This window comes from Epinephelus fuscoguttatus, linkage group LG5, assembly GCF_011397635.1.
Source record: "Epinephelus fuscoguttatus linkage group LG5, E.fuscoguttatus.final_Chr_v1".
NCBI classification, from domain to species: Eukaryota; Metazoa; Chordata; class Actinopteri; order Perciformes; family Serranidae; genus Epinephelus; species Epinephelus fuscoguttatus.
In genome coordinates, this window is record NC_064756.1 from 24,588,634 (window position 1) to 24,609,099 (window position 20,466).

Below are 20,466 nucleotides of genomic sequence, written 5' to 3' on the forward strand. Positions count from 1 at the left end.
GCTCTTTTGGTTAGAAAGGAAGAGAAAGATTTAATTAAAGAACTTAATGCACATTGTAATAAAAGTAATCCTACAGAAGAAGACAAACAAAAAATTATGGAATTGCAAAACAGGCTTGATGCCATGTTTGTCCACAAAGCTAAGGGTGCTTATATCCGGTCAAAGGCCAAGTGGATAGAAGAGGAAGAACAAAACACCTCCTATTTTTGCAAACTAGAGAAACATCACCAAGAGAAAAATGCTATCAAAACATTATTGATTAAAAATGAAGAATGTTCTGATCCTAAAATAATATCTAAGGAAATCTTCTCCTTCTATGATTGTTTGTATAAAACATCATATTCTGAACATGACTGCTCAACATTCTTTGAACTAATCAAAGACAAGATTCCAACAATTGACCAAGATTTCAAAAACATCTGTGATAAAAAAATAACACTTGAAGAACTGGATAATGCACTAAATCGCTTGCATTTGGACAAATCCCCAGGCTCTGATGGTCTGACAGCCAATTTTTATAAACACTTTTGGGATGAGATCAGAGAATTTCTTTATAATGTTTTGATTGAAGCTCTAGGTGAGCACATGCTTCCAGTAAGCATGAAACAAGGGGTCATAGTGTTAATTCCAAAACCAGGCAAGAATCCTAAAATAATAGACAATCTAAGACCTATCACTTTATTAAACAATGACTACAAGTTATTAGCACATATTTACACAAACCGTCTCAAAAAAGGTATATCCCAAGTTGTCAGTGAAACTCAGTCAGGCTTCTTAAATGGTAGATCAATACACAATAACATCCGTCTTATTCTTGATATACTAGATTACAGTGAAATGATTGAGGATAAAGGTTTTATCTTATTTCTTGATTTTAAAAAGGCTTTTGATATGATCGAACACCCCTTCATGTTTCATACTATGAGGGCATTTGGTTTTGGAGACAATTTCATAAAGGTCATGGAAACCTTATATAAGGACATTAATAGCTGTGTTTCATTACCTCATGGTACCTCACCTCGGTTTAATATACAGAAAGGAATTCGACAGGGTTGTCCAGCGAGTCCAGGACTATTCATTCTGGCAGCGGAAATGTTGACTATTATGATAAAGAACTGTGAGAACTTGAAAAACTTAATATTCTTGGATCTGAAGTTGTAATAAGTCAATTCGCGGATGATACAACCCTCCTTCTCAAGGACGAACATCAGATTCCTGTTGCCATAAAGAACATTGAACTGTTTTCAAAGGCTTCTGGACTATTCCTCAATATCCAAAAATGTGAATTGATGTCTATTCATGAATGTGCAAAAAATGTTATTTATGATATACCTGTCAAAACTGTAGTAAAATACCTTGGTATCTATGTAACAAAAGATCAAAAAGAAAGGGAATTGCTCAATCTGACAAACAAAACCGATGAATGTAAACATAAACTTAATATTTGGTTGCAAAGGGACCTATCAATCTTTGGTAGAACATATCTCACCAAGATGGAAAGCATCTCGAGATGTGTCCACCCTGCATCTTCATTAGCACTTAGTACAGACTTTGTTAAGTCTATAAACCGACTCAACTTCAATTTTATATGGAAGAATCGAACTCACTATATGAGAAAAGCTTTCACAGTTAAAGACCTGTCTGAAGGTGGGTTAAAGGCAATAGACTTTGAATGTATGAATGGGACTTTAAAAATGAACTGGTTGAAACAATGTGTTAAATTCCCTGGCAGCATCTGGCATATATTCCCTCAAACTTTATTTGATAAAATGGGTGGTGTGGAATTTATTTTAAAATGTGATTACAATGTAACCAAATTGTCAATCAAGCTTTCTAATTATCATCAACAGGTTTTACTTTTTTGGAAATTATTTTACAACCACAATTTTACACCTCACAATACACCATTGTGGAACAACAGATACATACTCCACAAAAGAAAATCCTTTTTTTATAGGAACTGGATGGACAGAAATATTTGGTGCATAATGGACATATTAGACACAAATGGAAATATACTTGCCTATCATGAGCTTTGTTATAAATTCAGTTTTAACTGCAACCTCACAGAATTTAATTGTCTTATCAAGGCCATACCCAAAGCATTTCTTGTTTTAGCAAAAAATACATTATTGCATTCTCAGTCCCCATCCCATCTTCCCACACTTTTTATTAATGAATTTCATTTTCTTGACAAAAGATGTTCAAACAAATTCATACGATCCATCTTAACAAACGATTTATACCCTGCCCAATCGTCTAGAAATAGTATTTTGAATCTGTTTGACCAATCAGTGGTATCCAAATTGAGGACAAAGTTCTTTAAATACCCAGTTCCACCCAAAACAAAAGAAATCCACTACAAAATAATGAATGATTTCTACCCTTCCAGTGAATTTCTAAGACTAAGATTTGGTTTTGAGAACAATGTGTGTGTTTTCTGCAATGGTGATATTGAAACAACAGAGCATCTTTTTATTTCATGCTCTCATACACAGTTATTCTGGAAACAATTTAGTGAATGGTTAAGCAGGAAAACCACAACAATGCCTGTTTTAGATCACAAGAGTATTATTTTTGGAGTGTCATTAAAAGACACAAAATTGGACCTCATGATAAATGTTTTACTTATTTTAACAAAATTTTTTATTCACAAAGCTAAATTTATTAAAACCCCACCCATCTTTATTGGCTACTATAATGAAATTCAACTTTACACCAAGTCCCTTAAAAGTATAAACTCCAAACATGCAAAAGACCTCTGTAGACTAATTGGCAATGAATAAATATTTTAAATTTGCCATTCAGCCTTATTACATCTTACATCATTTTATTTATTATTATTATTATTATTATTTTTTTTTTTTTTTAATTATTTTTTGCATTATACTCAGTAATGATTAATTTATGATTTACTCAATTTGGTACTCTTTTTGTTTTGTTTGCTGTCTTTGTGTTTTGTATCTCTGATGTTCTGTTCTTTGCATTTTGAAAGATGTTAAATAATTGATATTTGCCTTGTTATGTTGTACATTATCCTTTTTCTAATGGTTAAATAAAGAGAGAAAAAAAAAAAAAAAAAGAAAGCATCAGTGGCTGCAGCTGACAGGGACAGCTAACGTTAACACTAGCAGCAAAGCTAACATCAGGATCGTCATCCGTTAAAAGCCTCCCGTTGTCGGATACAACATGAAACTACTCCAGTTAGCTCAATCATGTTGTAACTAAGACATCCGCTGGAGAATTTTTTTTTTCACGGGCCACTTTGTGAGTTTAGTGAGTTATTACAGACACGGCTAGCTAACGGTTAGCCCAGCTAATCTACAATAACCATGTTATTAATTACACACAGCGAAAATACTAATGTTTGTTCAGTCATTGTGTTTATAAACTTTACAAACATCAGATTAGTCTAAACGGTGATATAGTGACGTGAAAAATGTGATATATACATATATATAGCTAAACTCAGCAAGGTAAACAACAAGGCGATTCCTATTTACACAGTGGTAAGAGTGCTGGACCGGAAGTGTCGCACAAAAAAACGGAAGCTGGCTGCGTTCTGTTTTGCCTCCGTGTTTCCGTGAAAAATCAGGTGGACAGGGCACCGCTCTGTTGGGTGATATCGGAGCGGAGAGTGCAGCCCTGCTCGCCTGGATTTTGCATCCACGGTCATTATTATGTGTACAGGCAAACAAACCACTACAACCATTATTCATTGTATTATTATACTTGTGGGAAGTTGTGGTTTATTACGTTTGTCATTAAGATACGACTTTATTCTCAACATTTCGAGTTTAATCATGAAATTTTGAGTTTATTCTTGAAATAAGAACTTACTTTTTTTTCCTCCTCTCATTTTTTTTCTCTTGGTGTGGCCCTAATACTGTACGCTGTCGTAGTATTTGGATCAGAATATTTCCACCGATTCAGAGTTAAAAATAATAATAAAATAACTAGCCTATAGCACTAATTGTGTAGAAATTCATATTTTAATGAAAGGGTTCTCTCATTTGAGTTTAGTCTTCAGCATTCTGTTGGCAGCAGTTTTTGCGCATTTTGTCATGTTATTAATTCAAGACACTTTGGCAGCGCTAAGGCATGTTTAGTGCAGCATTTTTCAATATTGCTATGTCAGCTTAGTTAGAAGCTTAAGTTTAGAAAAAAATCAAAACAAGCTTTTATAAACTAATTACACAATTGTAAACAATCTCACAAATGACAGTTTTGCCTCCCAGTTATTCCTCTGTCCATACTGTTTGTGTAGCGCACATTCTTTCAGCACATTCACATGTCATCAGCGGGCAACCGAAATGGGCTCTTTGCAACCCATTCAGAAAGCTGAACTGCTGTGCAAAATACATTCTACAATAATAAATTAGATTAACTTTTGGTCTATAATATTGTTGGCTATGTTAAGCATTTTAATAATAAAAAAAAAAAACTTAACAATAAAAGAAATAAACACTGAAATAATTAGTGGAAACTTTTTTCTTTGATACTGCTCGGTTCAGCCGCAGTCCCGCTGCAGTCACTGTTGAGATTACATTCTTTTTTTTATTATTAACAAAATGTATTTTAATTAAGTGTATGAATGGTTTTGTTTTCAAATAAATATTTTGAAACGAAAATGTATTCACTGGTGTACTTGTGCAGAGTTTTGCAATATGTATAGCCTACCTGTATCAAAATATATAACTGTGCGACCGCTGCTGCGGTCAGAGGTATAAATGCTCAGAAGTCTAGTGTGTTTCATTTTTGTAACTTAAAGGCTTCAGAAAACATACAAGACACATTTTTAGGAAAAGTCATGGGAAGAGAAGCTTGTAGGTTTTATCTAAACAGAGTTATTTTCATTATAAAAACCCAAATGGTCTGTCAGACCGTCCTGGCTGTTCTAGTGTTAATGATTGTCATTGTGATTATCAATTTATACACAAATCAGAGCTATAGGCCTAGTTATTTATTTATTTATTTATTTATTTTTTAACTCTGAATCGGTGGAAATATTCTGATCCAATTACAATAGGCCCTATGTAGGTTAATTCCTGCTTTTAGTCATTAAAAATGTCGGTACGTTTTTGTTAAATGTGTAAGAATATTATATTATGTGTCTGTTGCACTGATTAGTCTATCATTAATAACAGATTGTTGGTTTTAAACAAGATGGAGCGCGGCCGCCACTGTAAAAAAAAATCTAAAACTTGTGTTTAATGACAATCTTATCTGTTAAAATGCGTTTAAAATGACAAACATATCATCACCTGTGTGTAATGGTTCATGCAGCACAACATCATCCTAGACGAATAATTACTGTGCATCGCCAGTGTAGGCTATTAAAAAGGTGTGACTGAGTTTGAACGGCTTTTCTCAACCAGAAAATGAAGCCGTTTCCAGATAAGTTACTGTAGCCTACATGAATGACAAGTGATGCCTGTTATCACAGATCACGAACACTACACACATATGTACAGGTGAGACAAGGTTTATGGTTTTACCTTGTAGTTTTTGATCTTTTGGTGTTGTCATTTGCGCTCATGCTCCTACAGTACAGTAGTACACTACCTGCAGTAAAAACAGCGCCACTCTCCATTGCAGCCACTTTGTGGTCAAACGTGGAATTGTCCCAAAATCTTGAAATCTTTTGAGCTGTATGTGTGTACTCTGCTTCCACCTAGTGGCTACAGTCGTGACTTACATTTCTCACAATGCGTGAATCCGTGAGAGTGAGGTGTCCATTTTAACCAGTACCCACTGTAAACACATGTTGAAGCAATGCGTAGCCTACGAATGATGCATGTGTGGGTTAATTAGCCTATTAAATGATGATCCATTAAGCATGAACTAATCATAAACTCACATTGTCGTTTCTTACCATGAAGGACTTTTAGACTGTGAACTCTTACCTGCCATTTCCCAAATCTGTTTAAACCGAAGTCTGAAAAAAATTACTCAGGAAAACAGCTTCCAGCGGCAGCCTGTGCGCAGGGACGGGTTCTAGTGATGTGTCGGTCGCGAAAGAAACGGCACATAGAGCCGGCTCTTTGAAGTGAACAACGGGAGCCGGCTCCCTTTGGTTTTATATTTTTTCTGTTCAAGCTGCGTGTGATTGGTCAATATGTGTGGTGTCCTCTGTGTGCCCGTGGTGAGCAGATGAACAGGAGCGAGGGAGACAGAGAGAGAGAGAGAGAGAGAGCAGGCGCTACAGAGACAGACAACAAGCTGGAAAGGTAAAAAAGTTGAGAAAATGAATACAGCAGGAAAAGCAGTAAAATTTGGAATCATTTCAGTTACACTGACAATACAAGGGCAGAGTGTAGAGTCTGCAAGATAAAAATCTCATATCCAAACAACCTGCACAGGCACATGAGAACTGTTCATCCATCAGTGCAACTGGAAGCAAGCAAACCTGCCATTAATGAAGCTGCCAGTGTGTCTACTGCAACTGCTGCTGCAGTTTTAGTCATATTCTGTTGTGTGATTCTGTAAACTTCTCTATGTTGTTTCACTGCAAATAGTTACAAGTTTAAGATAGTTAAGTGTTTAATAGTAAAAAGCTAAAAGTTTAAAATAATTAATTTTTTGTAGCACTCTGTAGAGTATATAATGCTATAGAAATAGTAGGCTAAACATTTGATACAATGTTTACATTAGTAATTTATTTTATATTATTGTTGGTAATAAATTAATTTTAACAACAAAAATCTGAGAAGCCACTTGGGAACCGAAAAAGCCGGCTGTTGTTAGTGAGCCGAGCCAAAAGAACCAGCTCGGTATTCCCATCACTAAGTCGGGTTCATGGCACTGGCACTATCATCAGTACTAGCCTCCAGTTCACTGCTGCAGGCTCCAAAAAAGAACCATTGCTCCAAAAGTTCCCTCATTTGTTATTTAAACCATATTTTAAATAAGCTGAGTTTATTAAAGCTCATCACCTTCCAACAGAAAGCCCTTCTTCCCTCACGGCGCAGACACACACCCATACACGCAGCTTTCACATTCACATTTATTAAGTTATTTATCATTATTTTGTAAATAAATAAGCTTTTAACTTGTCTCGTCTCCTGTCATTGTTGCAGCCTAAGAGGCAGGTTTTAACAAAATGTTACCAATATTTCTTCACAAGCCTCGTCTCACTGAGTTTTATCATTAAAATTACCTGGTGTGTGATTAAACACATTTTCCCCCACACCTATCTTCACAGCCTTCCAATATGTGAGTAACAAGTATTGCATGATGTGAGGATGTTTCTTGCATTGCAACAGGGTAATCTATTGCCATCAAAGCTATCAAGAAACATGACTTCCATGCAAGTGTTGCTAAAATGGTAGCATCATGCAGCATGTGGCCAAAACAGAGCCACTGAACATGATAAAAAAGTAACAGTAAGAGACTGGAAGGCAGAGGACCTCATCTAGAGAGCACAAAAAGAGGAGTACTTGAACATGACACGTCACCACAGATAACAGGGTGCAATTTAGGGTTCAGTACTGCCCGAGGCTACTTCGATACCGCCAATCTTACGACTAGTGGACGAGCCGCCCCACCTCCTGGGCTGCTGGATTTATTTAGCAGTCTGAATAAGACAAACCAACTGGAGATCTCCAAAGTTTGTGTTTTTAGTACAAAATCCTTAATTTAGTTCACTTCCTATAACAACAAGAGGGTTTTATTTTGAAAAGCTATTCCTTGGTTATCAGAAGGCTGAAGTATTAACTGCTCAGCATGTTACTTTGTCTTTACATTTGCTGGGTTTAGTTAGAATGGATTTACTTTAAAGGGACATTTCACTGATTTTTAACCAGCTTTGTATCATAATGTGGGTGGTATGTGTAAATGAGCTGTGGTAAACATCCCTCCATCTTACCAGCGTCCAGATCGTCTTGCTCATGTCTCTAGGGCTGTTGCCATGGATAGATAAGGTGTTTCAGGTGTTTCTGCCTCTTGAGCAAAAGCAAATGCCGCATTCATTTTCCTCTGTTTTCTCTGGTCACACCCCCAATTCCAAAAGCCTATATGAAAAGACCATCCTTCCAGCAGTGAACTACCTGAAGTCAGAACTTTGGGTTGTTAATGAACCTAGTTAAAATGTTATGGCTACATGTGCATGTAGCTACAAGACAAGGGATGAAGATTATTTGGATAGCCCAGTGTCACACATTGTGTGAAGTAGCACAACAGCAAGCGTTCCCAACCTGGCTCATCTCAAAACACCTGGAATGCTGAATGTGTCCTCCCAAAAAAAGACACAATATTGATTTTGTTAAGTTTTTATTTGTGGTTCTACAAGTGCATGTAGGCAACAGGCCCCTGGACAGACATATTGAAGGCCCCAAACCCCCTACTACAAAAAGGCAGAACACCAAGATTTAAAAGAGACACTAAGCAACTGTGAACAACATGGCCGTATCTTTGTGGTCCTTTTCTGTCTCTGTCATCTCTTTTAAGTAATTTTATGTCTCTTTGCAGTTGTTTTGTGTCCCTTTACATGTCTTTGCTCTGCCCCTCGGGCCCCTTGGCCTGTGCCCAGTGGGCCAGTTAAGCAATACATCTGTAAGTTTTATCTTTTCACAAAGTAGTGCCTCAAAAGACACTGCAAGCATCATTTTAAACACAGCTACAAGTCTGTGTTGAACAACAGTGAATCCTGCCTTAGAGTCCTGGGAAGAAGTAGAAGCGCTTTAATAGAGTGCATCTGTCTTTGGTCGGCATCTGTCTTTCAGTTTGAAAGGAGAACTTTTGGTAGCACTTTACAATAAGATACACAAAATTAGAGTAGTTACCGAGAAACTAATGAGGAACTAAGGAGTAGTTAATGGTCAGTTCTTCAGTAACTCCTGATCAAATTTCAGTGGAGCATTGAGCAGCTTAAGAGCTTGATATTAGGAGAAGGTTAAGACTAAAACATATTTAAAAAGAGAGTATAATACTAACACTGCATTTATTTCTTGTGTGGACTGAAACTGTGTCTGCTGATAATGTGTAAATGTAGATGATAAACAAAATTATATTATCCACATGAACAAAAAAGGAGGGCAATTTTTTTTGTTGTTGTTGTTAATTAAGGTCAATTTTTGGAAGCTCCTTGGATATTTACTGATGGGTCATTAAGTTTGTCTCTACCAGGTGTGGAAAAATGTCTGTGAATGAAAAGATAACTCATGTTGTTTCTGGCATTTGTATGAATCTTACCCACAAGGTGAAGGAAAATAAAGTGGCTGCTAGTTTGTGCTTAAACTCTACTATCCTTGTGTCAACATGCTGACTGTGTTGTTGTCTCTCACTGATACAGCCCAGAGTAAGCACACATGGTTTGGCTTAAGTTACCAGATTTCTAACTCGCAGACACTTGTTTGCATCATTTCACGTGTGTGTGTGTGTGTGTGTGTGTGTGTGTGTGTGTGTGTGTGTGTGTGTGTGTGTGTGTGTGTGTGTGTGTGAACTCTTGGTTGGTTTGCCCCTTCTTGGATCTTTACACTGACTCTCTATGTGCACCTCCTGAAAAAGTTGCCTCCTGATTAAGTCTGAACGCTTTCTCACAAAGATGGGTTCATGCTTCTGCTCAAGGGTGATAACTTTGGCCTAAGAATAATGGCAGCAGTGACAGCAAGAAAAACAATGATAGTATATTGTAAAAATGATAAATGTAATGTAACAGTTTCCGAGCGCACCAGAACAGTGCTCCACCACTTTATTTCCTCAAGTGAGGAAATAGAATATTTGCAGTTTGCATAATCCAGTTGAAATGTATTTACATTTGTTTTTAAGCGCTTAAAAATCTAATCATCCATAAAGTGTTTGTCATGCAAGGCAGATGATAAAAACAAGCGGAATGGTGAAAGTTGTCATATTGACATTTAAGGTGTGTTAACATTCCACATTAAACATTGCCGGTACTACTGGTAGCCTCTGAGCTGCACAGTGAATTGTATTATTTTTTCTCAGTCTGAAGCTAACTAACTGTTAACTAGTAAAGATGAAAAGGCAGCAAAACATATTTTCATTTTTTCGAACTGCTTAACAGGTCAAAGTTTCTGAAGATACAACGTTAGTTAAACGACGATGTGTGGTGGAAATTTTGTCTTCTTCATGCATACGCTTACATTGTTTCATTCTTCCTATGTGTTTGTAAGTGTGTGACCTTTGCATTCCCCTTTTGTAGACATCTGTCGTTACTTGACATCATCAAGAGATTTTCAATCACTGTAATCTCATCTTCAAAGACAGTCCATTGACTGTCTAACAGATACAGCCAATTACCTAACATTTTGCATCAGGTATGTTCCTCTGATGCAATCAAGAGAACATAATTAAATTAGGGAAGCCCAAGAAAGCTACAATTGATTTCTCATCATCTTGTCGTCTGAGTGTAAGCATAAAGTTTTAGGCTGACCAAATGTCTTCTTTTGCCAGGACATGTCCACTTTTGACGTCCTGTCCGGGGCGTCCGGGGGGTGTTTATAAATTGATGATAATGTCCGGTTTTCCTTGTGTGTGTGTGTGTGTGTGTGTGTGTGTGTTAGAGTGCAGCACAGGCCGCATATTTCTGTCTGAATCCATCCGAACCCGACAGTCAATCTGTGTTGTTATGTCCGAAACCAAACCGAGCCCGACATTATTTAATTACTAAAGCACTGAGTTTGTGTCACACAGTTGTTATGGTTACAATATTTAACAGGAGGCGGGTTGTGGAAGGTCCTAGGCTTCCAGAGAGGGGAGAGGTAGAAACAAACAGCCAATGTGTGTGTGTGTTGTGTTCAGGTGAATAACACGTAAATAGCACTCCCCAAGCAATAAACAGGACAGACATTAGGATTTTATTTATGCACTATATTTTCACTGAAAGCTGACTGAATCCGACCCGAGCCCAAATACAATTTAAACATTTTGATCGAACCCGTCGGGCTGTGGAAGGCTGTGAAGATAGGTGTGGGGAAAAATGTGTTTAATCACACACCGGGTAATTTTAATGATAAAACTCAGTGAGACAAGGCTTGTGAAGAAATATTGGTGAGATGAGACAAGTTAAAAGCTTATTTATTTACAAAATAATGATAAATCATTTAATAAATGTAAATGTGAAAGTTGCGTGTATGGGTGTGTGGAAATGTCTGTAGAAAAACCAAAAGAACAGCAGCTGCGCCGTGAGGGAAGAAGGGCTTTCTGTTATATATCATGAAGCACACCAGGCCCAGGTGTGGCTCATGATGTCAGCGATAACCCTCCGCCTTCACCCGCATCCTGCAACAAACGAGAACAGCCAGCCTTCTTGCTCTTTTCTCTAGGGCTGTTGCCATGGATAGATAAGGTGTCTCAGGTGTTTCTGCCTCTTGAGCAAAAGCAAATGCCGCATTCATTTTCATTTGTTTTCTCTGGTCACACCCCCAATTCCAAAAGCCTATATGAAAAGACCATCCTTCCAGCAGTGAACTACCTGAAGTCAGAACTTTGGGTTGTTAATGAACCTAGTTAAAATGTTATGGCTACATGTGCATGTAGCTACAAGACAAGGGATGAAGATTATTTGGATAGCCCAGTGTCACACATTGTGTGAAGTAGCACAACAGCAAGCGTTCCCAACCTGGCTCATCTCAAAACACCTGGAATGCTGAATGTGTCCTCCCAAAAAAAAGACACAATATTGATTTTGTTAAGCTTTTATTTGTGGATCAAAGCCTGGACAAAATTAGGCTACTCCAAAAAAGTACAAAAGCGAATGCCCTTTCAATGTTAATGTGTCACAATACAAATCAAAATAAGCTTCTCGTGTGCCTGTTCTGCAAATCACTTACAAGATCTGAGAGTTATCTGAGCAACCACATCTACCAACATTTTTATGCTGCCTGTCTCTGCCCTGGAAAGGATTTCCAAACATTCTAGTCTCTGTTAAATAAATACCACCACCTCTCTTAAATGGTGGGACGTTAGGAAAATAATTTGTCATTTAAATAATTCATGGCAGCGTTGTCTGGTGTCCCATAACTTTCACAGAGTTTAAACTAGATAACAAACCTTCCACATTTGACACGTTGCCTTGGTCATCTCAAGGATCAAAGGGATTTCATACATTCACAGGCAGGCATGTTTTAAAATGTTTGGTGGAGGAACAAAAATCATTCATTCAGTATCTTGTAGACTAGCTGCATGACGTCCGTGAGTAAACAACCTGTTGAATGCAAGTTGATAAAAATGTCTATGTTCCATTTATCTAAAGGCTTACACACTGCCAGATATATAGAAATATAAATGTATGTTTTAAGTATATACAATAGTTTTATCATGGACAGATTGAGAGACAACATTCCCCTGGACAGACATATTGAAGGCCCCAAACCCCCTACTACAAAAAGGCAGACCACCAAGATTTAAAAGAGACACTAAGCAACTGTGAACAACATGGCCGAATCTTTGTGGTCCTTTTCTGTCTCTGTCATCTCTTTTAAGTAATTTTATGTCTCTTTGCAGTTGTTTTGCATCCCTTTACATCTCTTTGCTCTTGGCCCCTTGGCCTGTGCCCAGTGGGCCAGTTAAGCCATACATCTATAAGTTTTATCTTTTCACAAAGTAGTGCCTCAAAAGACACTGCAAGCATTTTAAACACAGCTACTAGTCTGTGTTGAACAACAGTGAATCCTGCCCTTAGAGGCCTGGGAAGAAGTAGAAGCGTTTTATCAGAGTGCATCTGTCTTTGGTCGGCATCTGTCTTTTAGTTTGAGGGGAGAACTTTTCAAAGCGTTGCATGACCTGTGTGGATGAAACAAACGGTGTGTGAAATTAAGCAAGGCTAAGACTTAGACCCAGTTCAGACCAAAGACTTGCAACAAGATGAGTTACAAACTTGCAGCTACTTGCAGCGGTCTGCAATGCCAGTTTAGACCAACTCCACCAGACGAGACGGTGTACTGTCTCCACAGCAATAACTGCATGTGCTTCCGTTCTAACTTCTGACTTTTCAATTTTGTTTATTTATTTGTAGCTTGCTAAAATATTAATGAGAGTAGTGACAGTGAGATATTTGCTACAGTTGCATTTTTAGTAATGGAACAGGAAAACATTACCGACCTGAGATTCAGCTAGACTGCACTCATTGTGGCCTTAATACACCACAATGACCTAAATAACCAGCTCTGATTATTTAGTCAATTAGTATGTATGTGTGTGACATGTGCAAATACAGGGAGCAGCAGCAACCCACTGTCCAACACTGACACACTGTGAGGATTCAGACCGACAACTATGCTAACAGCCCCAGGGATGTAAATGAGAGAGACTCAGGATCAGCAGGGATGGAGAGCTGCTGCCACAGTAAGCGAGCACGCTGTCTGCCAAGTCGAAGTCAAACTGAGACCAGCCAGTTCACATCGCTGCAACTTTCCTTTGCAATGTGTGAAAACAGTTTTGTCTTGTCGTGAATCTTTGGTCTGAACTGGGCTTAATGAAACAAGAGCATCATCATCACTACTCAAAACTGGTAATACTTTTCACTTACTCTTCTGAAGAGTTCCTCAATGTCATCCTGATGCACGAAGGTGTTAAATACCTCAACAATATACTGGATGAGAAAAGACCCCAGATCTCTTTGTCTATATGAGACAGTATCTGGAGGAAAAACATACCCGAACAGAAAATATATTTGTTGTTACATAAACATCCTTTGCTGTTTTTCATGGAGATTATTAATCTTCATTGTGTTGTGAGGTGCAGAATAAGATATCACAATATCTGAGTTAACTGACCAGGAGTGCAGGAAAGAAGAGCAGTAAAGTCTTTTTCTTTGTGTACACATTTCAGGGCATCAGCCTCTAAGTTGTCTTCATCAGCAGGCGGGGGCAGATTTGACTGTGACGCATCATCACTGACCACATCTCTAACAAATGCTGATCCTTCCTCCTCTGAAACACATGAAGCATACTTTAAAACAGTGTACGAGACCTTGCTCACTTAAAGACAAACAAGACTTCAGCAGACTCCTAAAATAATTTCTATAGATGTTTGTAATAGTTTGGGGTCACCTCCTCTGCATGCCTGGATGATGATGATCTTGGGTTTGTCCAGCAGCGCTGGACATTTCTCTGAGCCCAAGTGTTTGTAAATGTTGTCGATGAGGAACTCATCTGGTTTCTCATCACCCTTTTTCCAGTCGACACCGAGGACTTTTCCCAGTTTCCCATGAGACATGATGACCACTATCACACTATCTGTCTCTTTGAGTTTCGGATGTTTAGAGAACTTAAGTATAGCATCATCAATCGCCTGTGAGAACACAAAAAGTCAGACATCCGTTACTATACCGTACTATACCACAAAATCAACCAGGGAAAAAAAAAGGCTATATATATATTTTATGCGGTACCTTTCCTGTGAGGTTTGTGTATTTCACCACCTCATATTTCAAAGTCGTGAGCAGTTTCTCCATGTTCTCCTCGTCCTTGTCAGCTCCATTTCTGTTCATCTTCTCATCAGTAAACTTTATATTCGTGATCAGCAGGGCCACACGGTTCTTAATGGATTTTTTGTCCACAGGGTAAACCTGAGAAACAAATTTAAAGGAAGCAAGTATTACAAAAACACACCATGTGTCTGACAATATATTGTAGACTTTAATGTTTCTCCACTTGTCTATCCAAGAGAGGTTAAATCTATCATTTAAAGCAACACTTCACCCACAAAATGACCAGTTGTAAATTAGTTGTGCCATGTTACTGTTGAATTTGCAAAGAAAACTTTTTTTCTTTGCATACCTTCACGGAAAACAGCAAACATATTGATTTATTTATTGACTGGGGACCACTTTTATCAACTATATCAAAGCATCCATTTATCTGGTTGTGTAAAGTGTCCTTGGGTGACTTATTATTATAATTATTATAAATATGCACATATTTGGGAAGTATTGAGTATATGACTAGATAAAAAACACTTGGATTACTCAGCATAAGTTGTGTGAGAATTTGTAACCAAATGTATTTTTAATAGTTTTGATGCTGTTAAACATGGTGCCCAATCAGTTCATAAATATGCTGGCTGTTTTCAATGAAGGCATGCTAAGAAAAAGAAGTTTTCTTCACAAAGTCAAGGTAACAGGGCATGATTAATTAATATACAGTACAGGCCAAAAGTTTGGACACACCTTCTCATTCAATGCGTTTTCTTTATTTTCATGACTATTTACATTGTAGATTCTCACTGAAGGCATCAAAACTATGAATGAACACATGTGGAGTTATGTACTTAACAAAAAAAGGTGAAATAACTGAAAACATGTTTTATATTCTAGTTTCTTCAAAATAGCCACCCTTTGCTCTGATTACTGCTTTGCACACTCTTGGCATTCTCTCCATGAGCTTCAAGAGGTAGTCACCTGAAATGGTTTCCACTTCACAGGTGTGCCTTATCAGGGTTAATTAGTGGAATTTCTTGCTTTATCAATGGGGTTGGCACCATCAGTTGTGTTGTGCAGAAGTCAGGTTAATACACAGCCGACAGCCCTATTGGACAACTGTTAAAATTCATATTATGGCAAGAACCAATCAGCTAACTAAAGAAAAACGAGTGGCCATCATTACTTTAAGAAATGAAGGTCAGTCAGTCCGGAAAATTGCAAAAACTTTAAATATGTCCCCAAGTGGAGTCGCAAAAACCATCAAGTGCTACAACGAAACTGGCACACATGAGGACCGACCCAGGAAAGGAAGACCAAGAGTCACCTCTGCTTCTGAGGATAAGTTCATCCGAGTCACCAGCCTCAGAAATGGCAAGTTAACAGCAGCTCAGATCAGAGACCAGATGAATGCCACACAGAGTTCTAGCAGCAGACCCATCTCTAGAACAACTGTTAAGAGGAGACTGCGCGAATCAGGCCTTCATGGTCAAATAGCTGCTAGGAAACCACTGCTAAGGAGAGGCAACAAGCAGAAGAGATTTGTTTGGGCCAAGAAACACAAGGAATAGACATTAGACCAGTGGAAATCTGTGCTTTGGTCTGATGAGTCCAAATTGGAGATCTTTGGTTCCAACCGCCGTGTCTTTGTGAGACGCAGAAAAGGTGAACGGATGGATTCCACATGCCTGGTTCCCACTGTGAAGCATGGAGGAGGAGGTGTGATGGTGTGGGGCTGTTTTGCTGGTGACACTGTTGGGGATTCATTCAAAATTGAAGGCACACTGAACCAGCATGGCTACCACAGCATCCTGCAGCGACATGCCATCCCATCCGGTTTGCGTTTAGTTGGACGATCATTTATTTTTCAACAGGACAATGACCCCAAACACACCTCCAGGCTGTGTAAGGGCTATTTGACCAAGAAGGAGAGTGATGGAGTGCTGCGGCAGATGACCTGGCCTCCACAGTCACCGGACCTGAACCCAGTTGAGATGGTTTGGGGTGAGCTGGACCGCAGAGTGAAGGCAAAGGGGCCAACAAGTGCTAAACACCTCTGGGAACTCCTTCAAGACTGTTGGAAAACCATTTCAGGTGACTACCTCTTGAAGCTCATCCAGAGAATGCCAAGAGTGTGCAAAGCAGTAATCAGAGCAAAGGGTGGCTATTCTGAAGAAACTAGAATATAAAACACGTTTTCAGTTATTTCACCTTTTTTTGTTAAGTACATAACTCCACATGTGTTCATTCATAGTTTTGATGCCTTCAGTGAGAATCTACAATGTAAATAGTCATGAAAATAAAGAAAACGCATTGAATGAGAAGGTGTGTCCAAACTTTTGGCCTGTACTGTACAAATGGTAATTTTGTGGGTTAAGTATTCCTTTGAGGCCGTGTGAGATATTTGATGTGATTTTTTTGAATGACTGACATTGTTATCTTTCACTTTGTCCATCCAGAATGACTCAGTGGCACGGTTGAGGGTGATCGACCATTCCTGCTCACTCAGTCGCACTGCAGCTGGGGACAGCAAAACATTTCTGTTCAAAACAATGTACTTCTTTTGTAATTGTGACTGTGTGAAAGTATAATACAAGTCTGAATCAAAATAGGTTGAAATATTTCAGCTCACCGGGCTGAGCAGGTTGAACACAGGACAGACCCAGCTCAGAGTACAGTGCTGAATCTCTGCTGTGAATGTGAGCAATCAGCTTCCTGCTGGCTTCGTCTCCTTTCTTCTTCACTGTGTCGATGAGAACGCGTGCCTTGTCTGCTGTGGCGCTGTACTCCTCAACTATTGAGTCTTTCTGGCCATCATTCAAGACGCCATCGTCTAAAAGGTCGTCCAGGAGCTGCTTAATCAGTACTTTGGACACTTTGTCCACAAATTTTCTCCTCACTCTGGCGAGCTCGTCTGGAAGAGGGAATATGAAGCAACATTGATATAAACTGGCTGGACAAAATAATACAGACATCTGCAAGTACAAGGCAATACAGTTCAACGCACCACAAACTACATCCTTCAAAATGATCATCAAGTTGGATCAACACCTTTAAAAACAATGACTTTAGTTGTTCTTTTATCTCAGACATGTTAGGATATTACATACATCCTACATTCCTATACATTACATACATATATACATACGTCTTTATCAGCTGATCTGTCATACTGCATGTTACAATGCAAGATAAGTTGAATATAGTCCCTTGACACGCCGCTGATGTGAAAAGCTCCCTCCCACCCAGTTTATCCGGTTGACGTGAATTAAACCCGGTGGAGCTCTTAAACCGGACCGTACTGGTTAAACCGGAAATCGGGGCAAGCCTAGTTGTCATAATGCATGTTACAATGCAAGATAAGTTGAATATAGTCCCTTGACACGCCGCTGAGGTGAAACGCCCCCACCCAGTTTATCCGGTTGACATGAATTAAACCGGGTGGAGCTCTTCAACCGGACCGAACCAGTTAAACCGGAAATCGGCACAAGCCTATGTCACGCCTCCCTAATATCGGCTGATCAACAGATCAGCTGATAAAGACGCATCACAACCACCACCAAGTGACACTTCTGAGGAAGGCGGAAGTTTCCGCCGAAACATGTCAAGGTATGTAACATCCTAACATGTCTGAGATAAAAGAACAACTAAAGTCATTATCATAAACTAAAGACATAATAAACACCGTTGAACTACCTTTAAAAACAGTTTTAACAAAAATATAACACCATTCATGCAGGTAGGATTTATTGCAGTATGTTGTATTAACTGTATTAGTTTATAGCAAGATGTACCTAATAAATTGAGTGTACAGTGAGTAAACACATGTTGAAGTAATGCATACAAATTAATCTGAATGATGCATGTGTGAGTTATCATTAAATGATGATCCCACATTGTCGTTTCTTAATAGTGATGTAAAGCATTGGGCTACCATACCACACAGGTGAGTTGAATAACTTTCATTATTTTGTTCCACTGCATTGTTCTGCTGGGAAACCTTTGGTTCTGGCATTCATGTTGATACCACCTGACATGTTCCACCCACTCAAACACCATTGCAGAGCAAGTACCCCCCAGCAGGATCATGCACCCGGCTTACATCGCTCAGGATTGGCCCAAGGAATATGACAAAGTGCATCTGAGCATCTGTGGCATATGCCATTAACCACCTGTCAGTGGTTTCAATGTTTTGGCTTATCACTATATATATATATATATATATATATATATATATATATATATATATATATATATATATATATATTCAATATATCCATATGTTCCATAACTTTGAGTAAAGGCCCCTCTTTGTATATTGGCGGAGAGTTGGCTGTGGTGAGCCCTTCCTCCTCACAGATAGGAAACATACACACAGCTACGCCCAGGGTTACATTATTTGACTTGATCAGCTGAACACTTGTAACATTTTCACATTATATTATGACTTATTAAACCATAAGCGATGTGGCTTTTGTATTTAACCTTTCAGTCAGAGGACGCTTGAATAAATAAATAAATATAATAACTATCGGCTGACCCGGGACTTTGGACATTCTGGCTCCTTAAAGAAGTCGCTTTATGCTTTTCAACTTTCTGAGCAAACACTTGAAATGTCTGACAGTGAGCCGGCTATTAATACACTGTAGCCTATAACACACTACAGTTTTCATGTCAACAAGATAATCTTGTACAAAAAGCTTGTAGATGTAAATTCTGAAAGCCTTTAAAGGCTGCATCATATTGTTTTGTCTGCGTTTTGTTATACAACCCAACAGACTTCACAACGGCACAAACCAGCAGGGCGGGCAGGAGCCACGACAAAACGAAAGTACAAACGTGGCACACACGCTGAAATGCAGAATTAAAGACTTTTCTTTGACAGACTGAGTTACATAAAGGAAGCATAAGAAATCATATTTCTAACCCCCATTCTCCCCACCGCCATCATAACGCTGCACGGATCGTTTACAGCAAGTTTGCCTGCATATTTCCGCCACCATACACCAGAGTCATTATTACCATGAAGGGCTTTTAGACTGTGAACTCTTACCTGCCATTTCTCAAATCTGTTTAAACCGAAGTCTGAAAAAAGTTACTCAGGAAACTGCTTCCAGCGGCAGCCTGTGCGCAGGGACGGGTTCGTGCGTACTGGCTGAGGTGATAAATCAACTGAAGTGGGCGGATCGATAGAGATAGGCTAGGTGTCGTTATGAAGATCGACTCCAACGTCATAGGATCGATACCATGGAGGGATCGGCTTCTCTCACCTACTTTGTAACCCACTTGTATTGCACCAAAGAGTGAAACTGTCTGTGCCAACAATGTTCCGGCGCTGTGGAAGCTTTCCTTTCTGCATTTCCTCCATATCCTTTATATCAGATGTCATTTTTTAAACTGCTCTACAAGTGAGGCTGTTCCAAAGGTCACAATCTTAGATGTGTGTGGGAAGGCTGTTCACTTCAGTGGCAACACCACACATTGTTAAACAACAACAACAATAAATAAACATGCTTCCTGCTTTACGCATAGAGATTATATCATCAGTACTAGCCCACAGTCTACTGCTACAGGCTCAAAAAAGGAGAACCATTGCTCCAAAAGTTCCCTCATTTATTATTCAAACGATATTTTAAATAGGCCGAATTTAGACTCTTAACATGAACCACACCTTGAAACAGGGTGCTCGGTTGTGCGTCGTCCAGCAGCATGTAGCCAAATCAGGCACCTCTCAAATCAAGGACAGCAAACTTATAGGAGATAAAAGGAACTGCTGACAGTTTGATTTGCAGCCTTTAACTGTGCAAACAGACCAACAAAAAGCCAAACGCATATATAGTCCACCTACAACAGGTATACAACTACCATTGGTTGAACAAGATTTCAAATCTATTGGATAAGAGGATCAAAAGGTGGGAGTCGCCATTTTCAGTATCCAAATGCCACACCCCATTTACCACAATCACATTAGGAACAACATATCTGAGTAATGCTTAAAGTTACAAAGATGTAATAAAATAAAAAAGTGAGTTTGTGCATTAGGTTAATGGAAACATGGCAAATTCAGTGATTCGTTTAGATCAAAG

At 38.8% G+C, this 20,466-nt stretch overlaps 1 protein-coding gene across 3 annotated transcripts in view; it reads right to left on the reverse strand.

Moving 5' to 3' along the window:
- LOC125888799 (uncharacterized) overlaps positions 1–20,224 on the reverse strand; it is a 38,853-nt gene extending 18,629 nt beyond the window's left edge. Inside the window, exons 1-6 of one of the 3 annotated variants that reach the window (XM_049576403.1) lie at positions 20,052–20,211; positions 17,013–17,294; positions 16,812–16,900; positions 14,354–14,530; positions 14,013–14,253; positions 13,737–13,892 (exon numbers count right to left, since the gene is read on the reverse strand). In XM_049576403.1, coding sequence (XP_049432360.1) covers positions 13,737–13,892; positions 14,013–14,253; positions 14,354–14,530; positions 16,812–16,900; positions 17,013–17,294; positions 20,052–20,091 — 985 coding nt within the window. In that variant the 5' untranslated portion in view covers positions 20,092–20,211. Of the gene's footprint in view, positions 1–13,736; positions 13,893–14,012; positions 14,254–14,353; positions 14,531–16,811; positions 16,901–17,012; positions 17,295–19,433; positions 19,722–20,051 lie in introns of those variants that run through there. The other 2 variants (XM_049576405.1, XM_049576404.1) reach the window with 2 other exon arrangements.
- Positions 20,225–20,466: the final 242 nt, after the last annotated feature.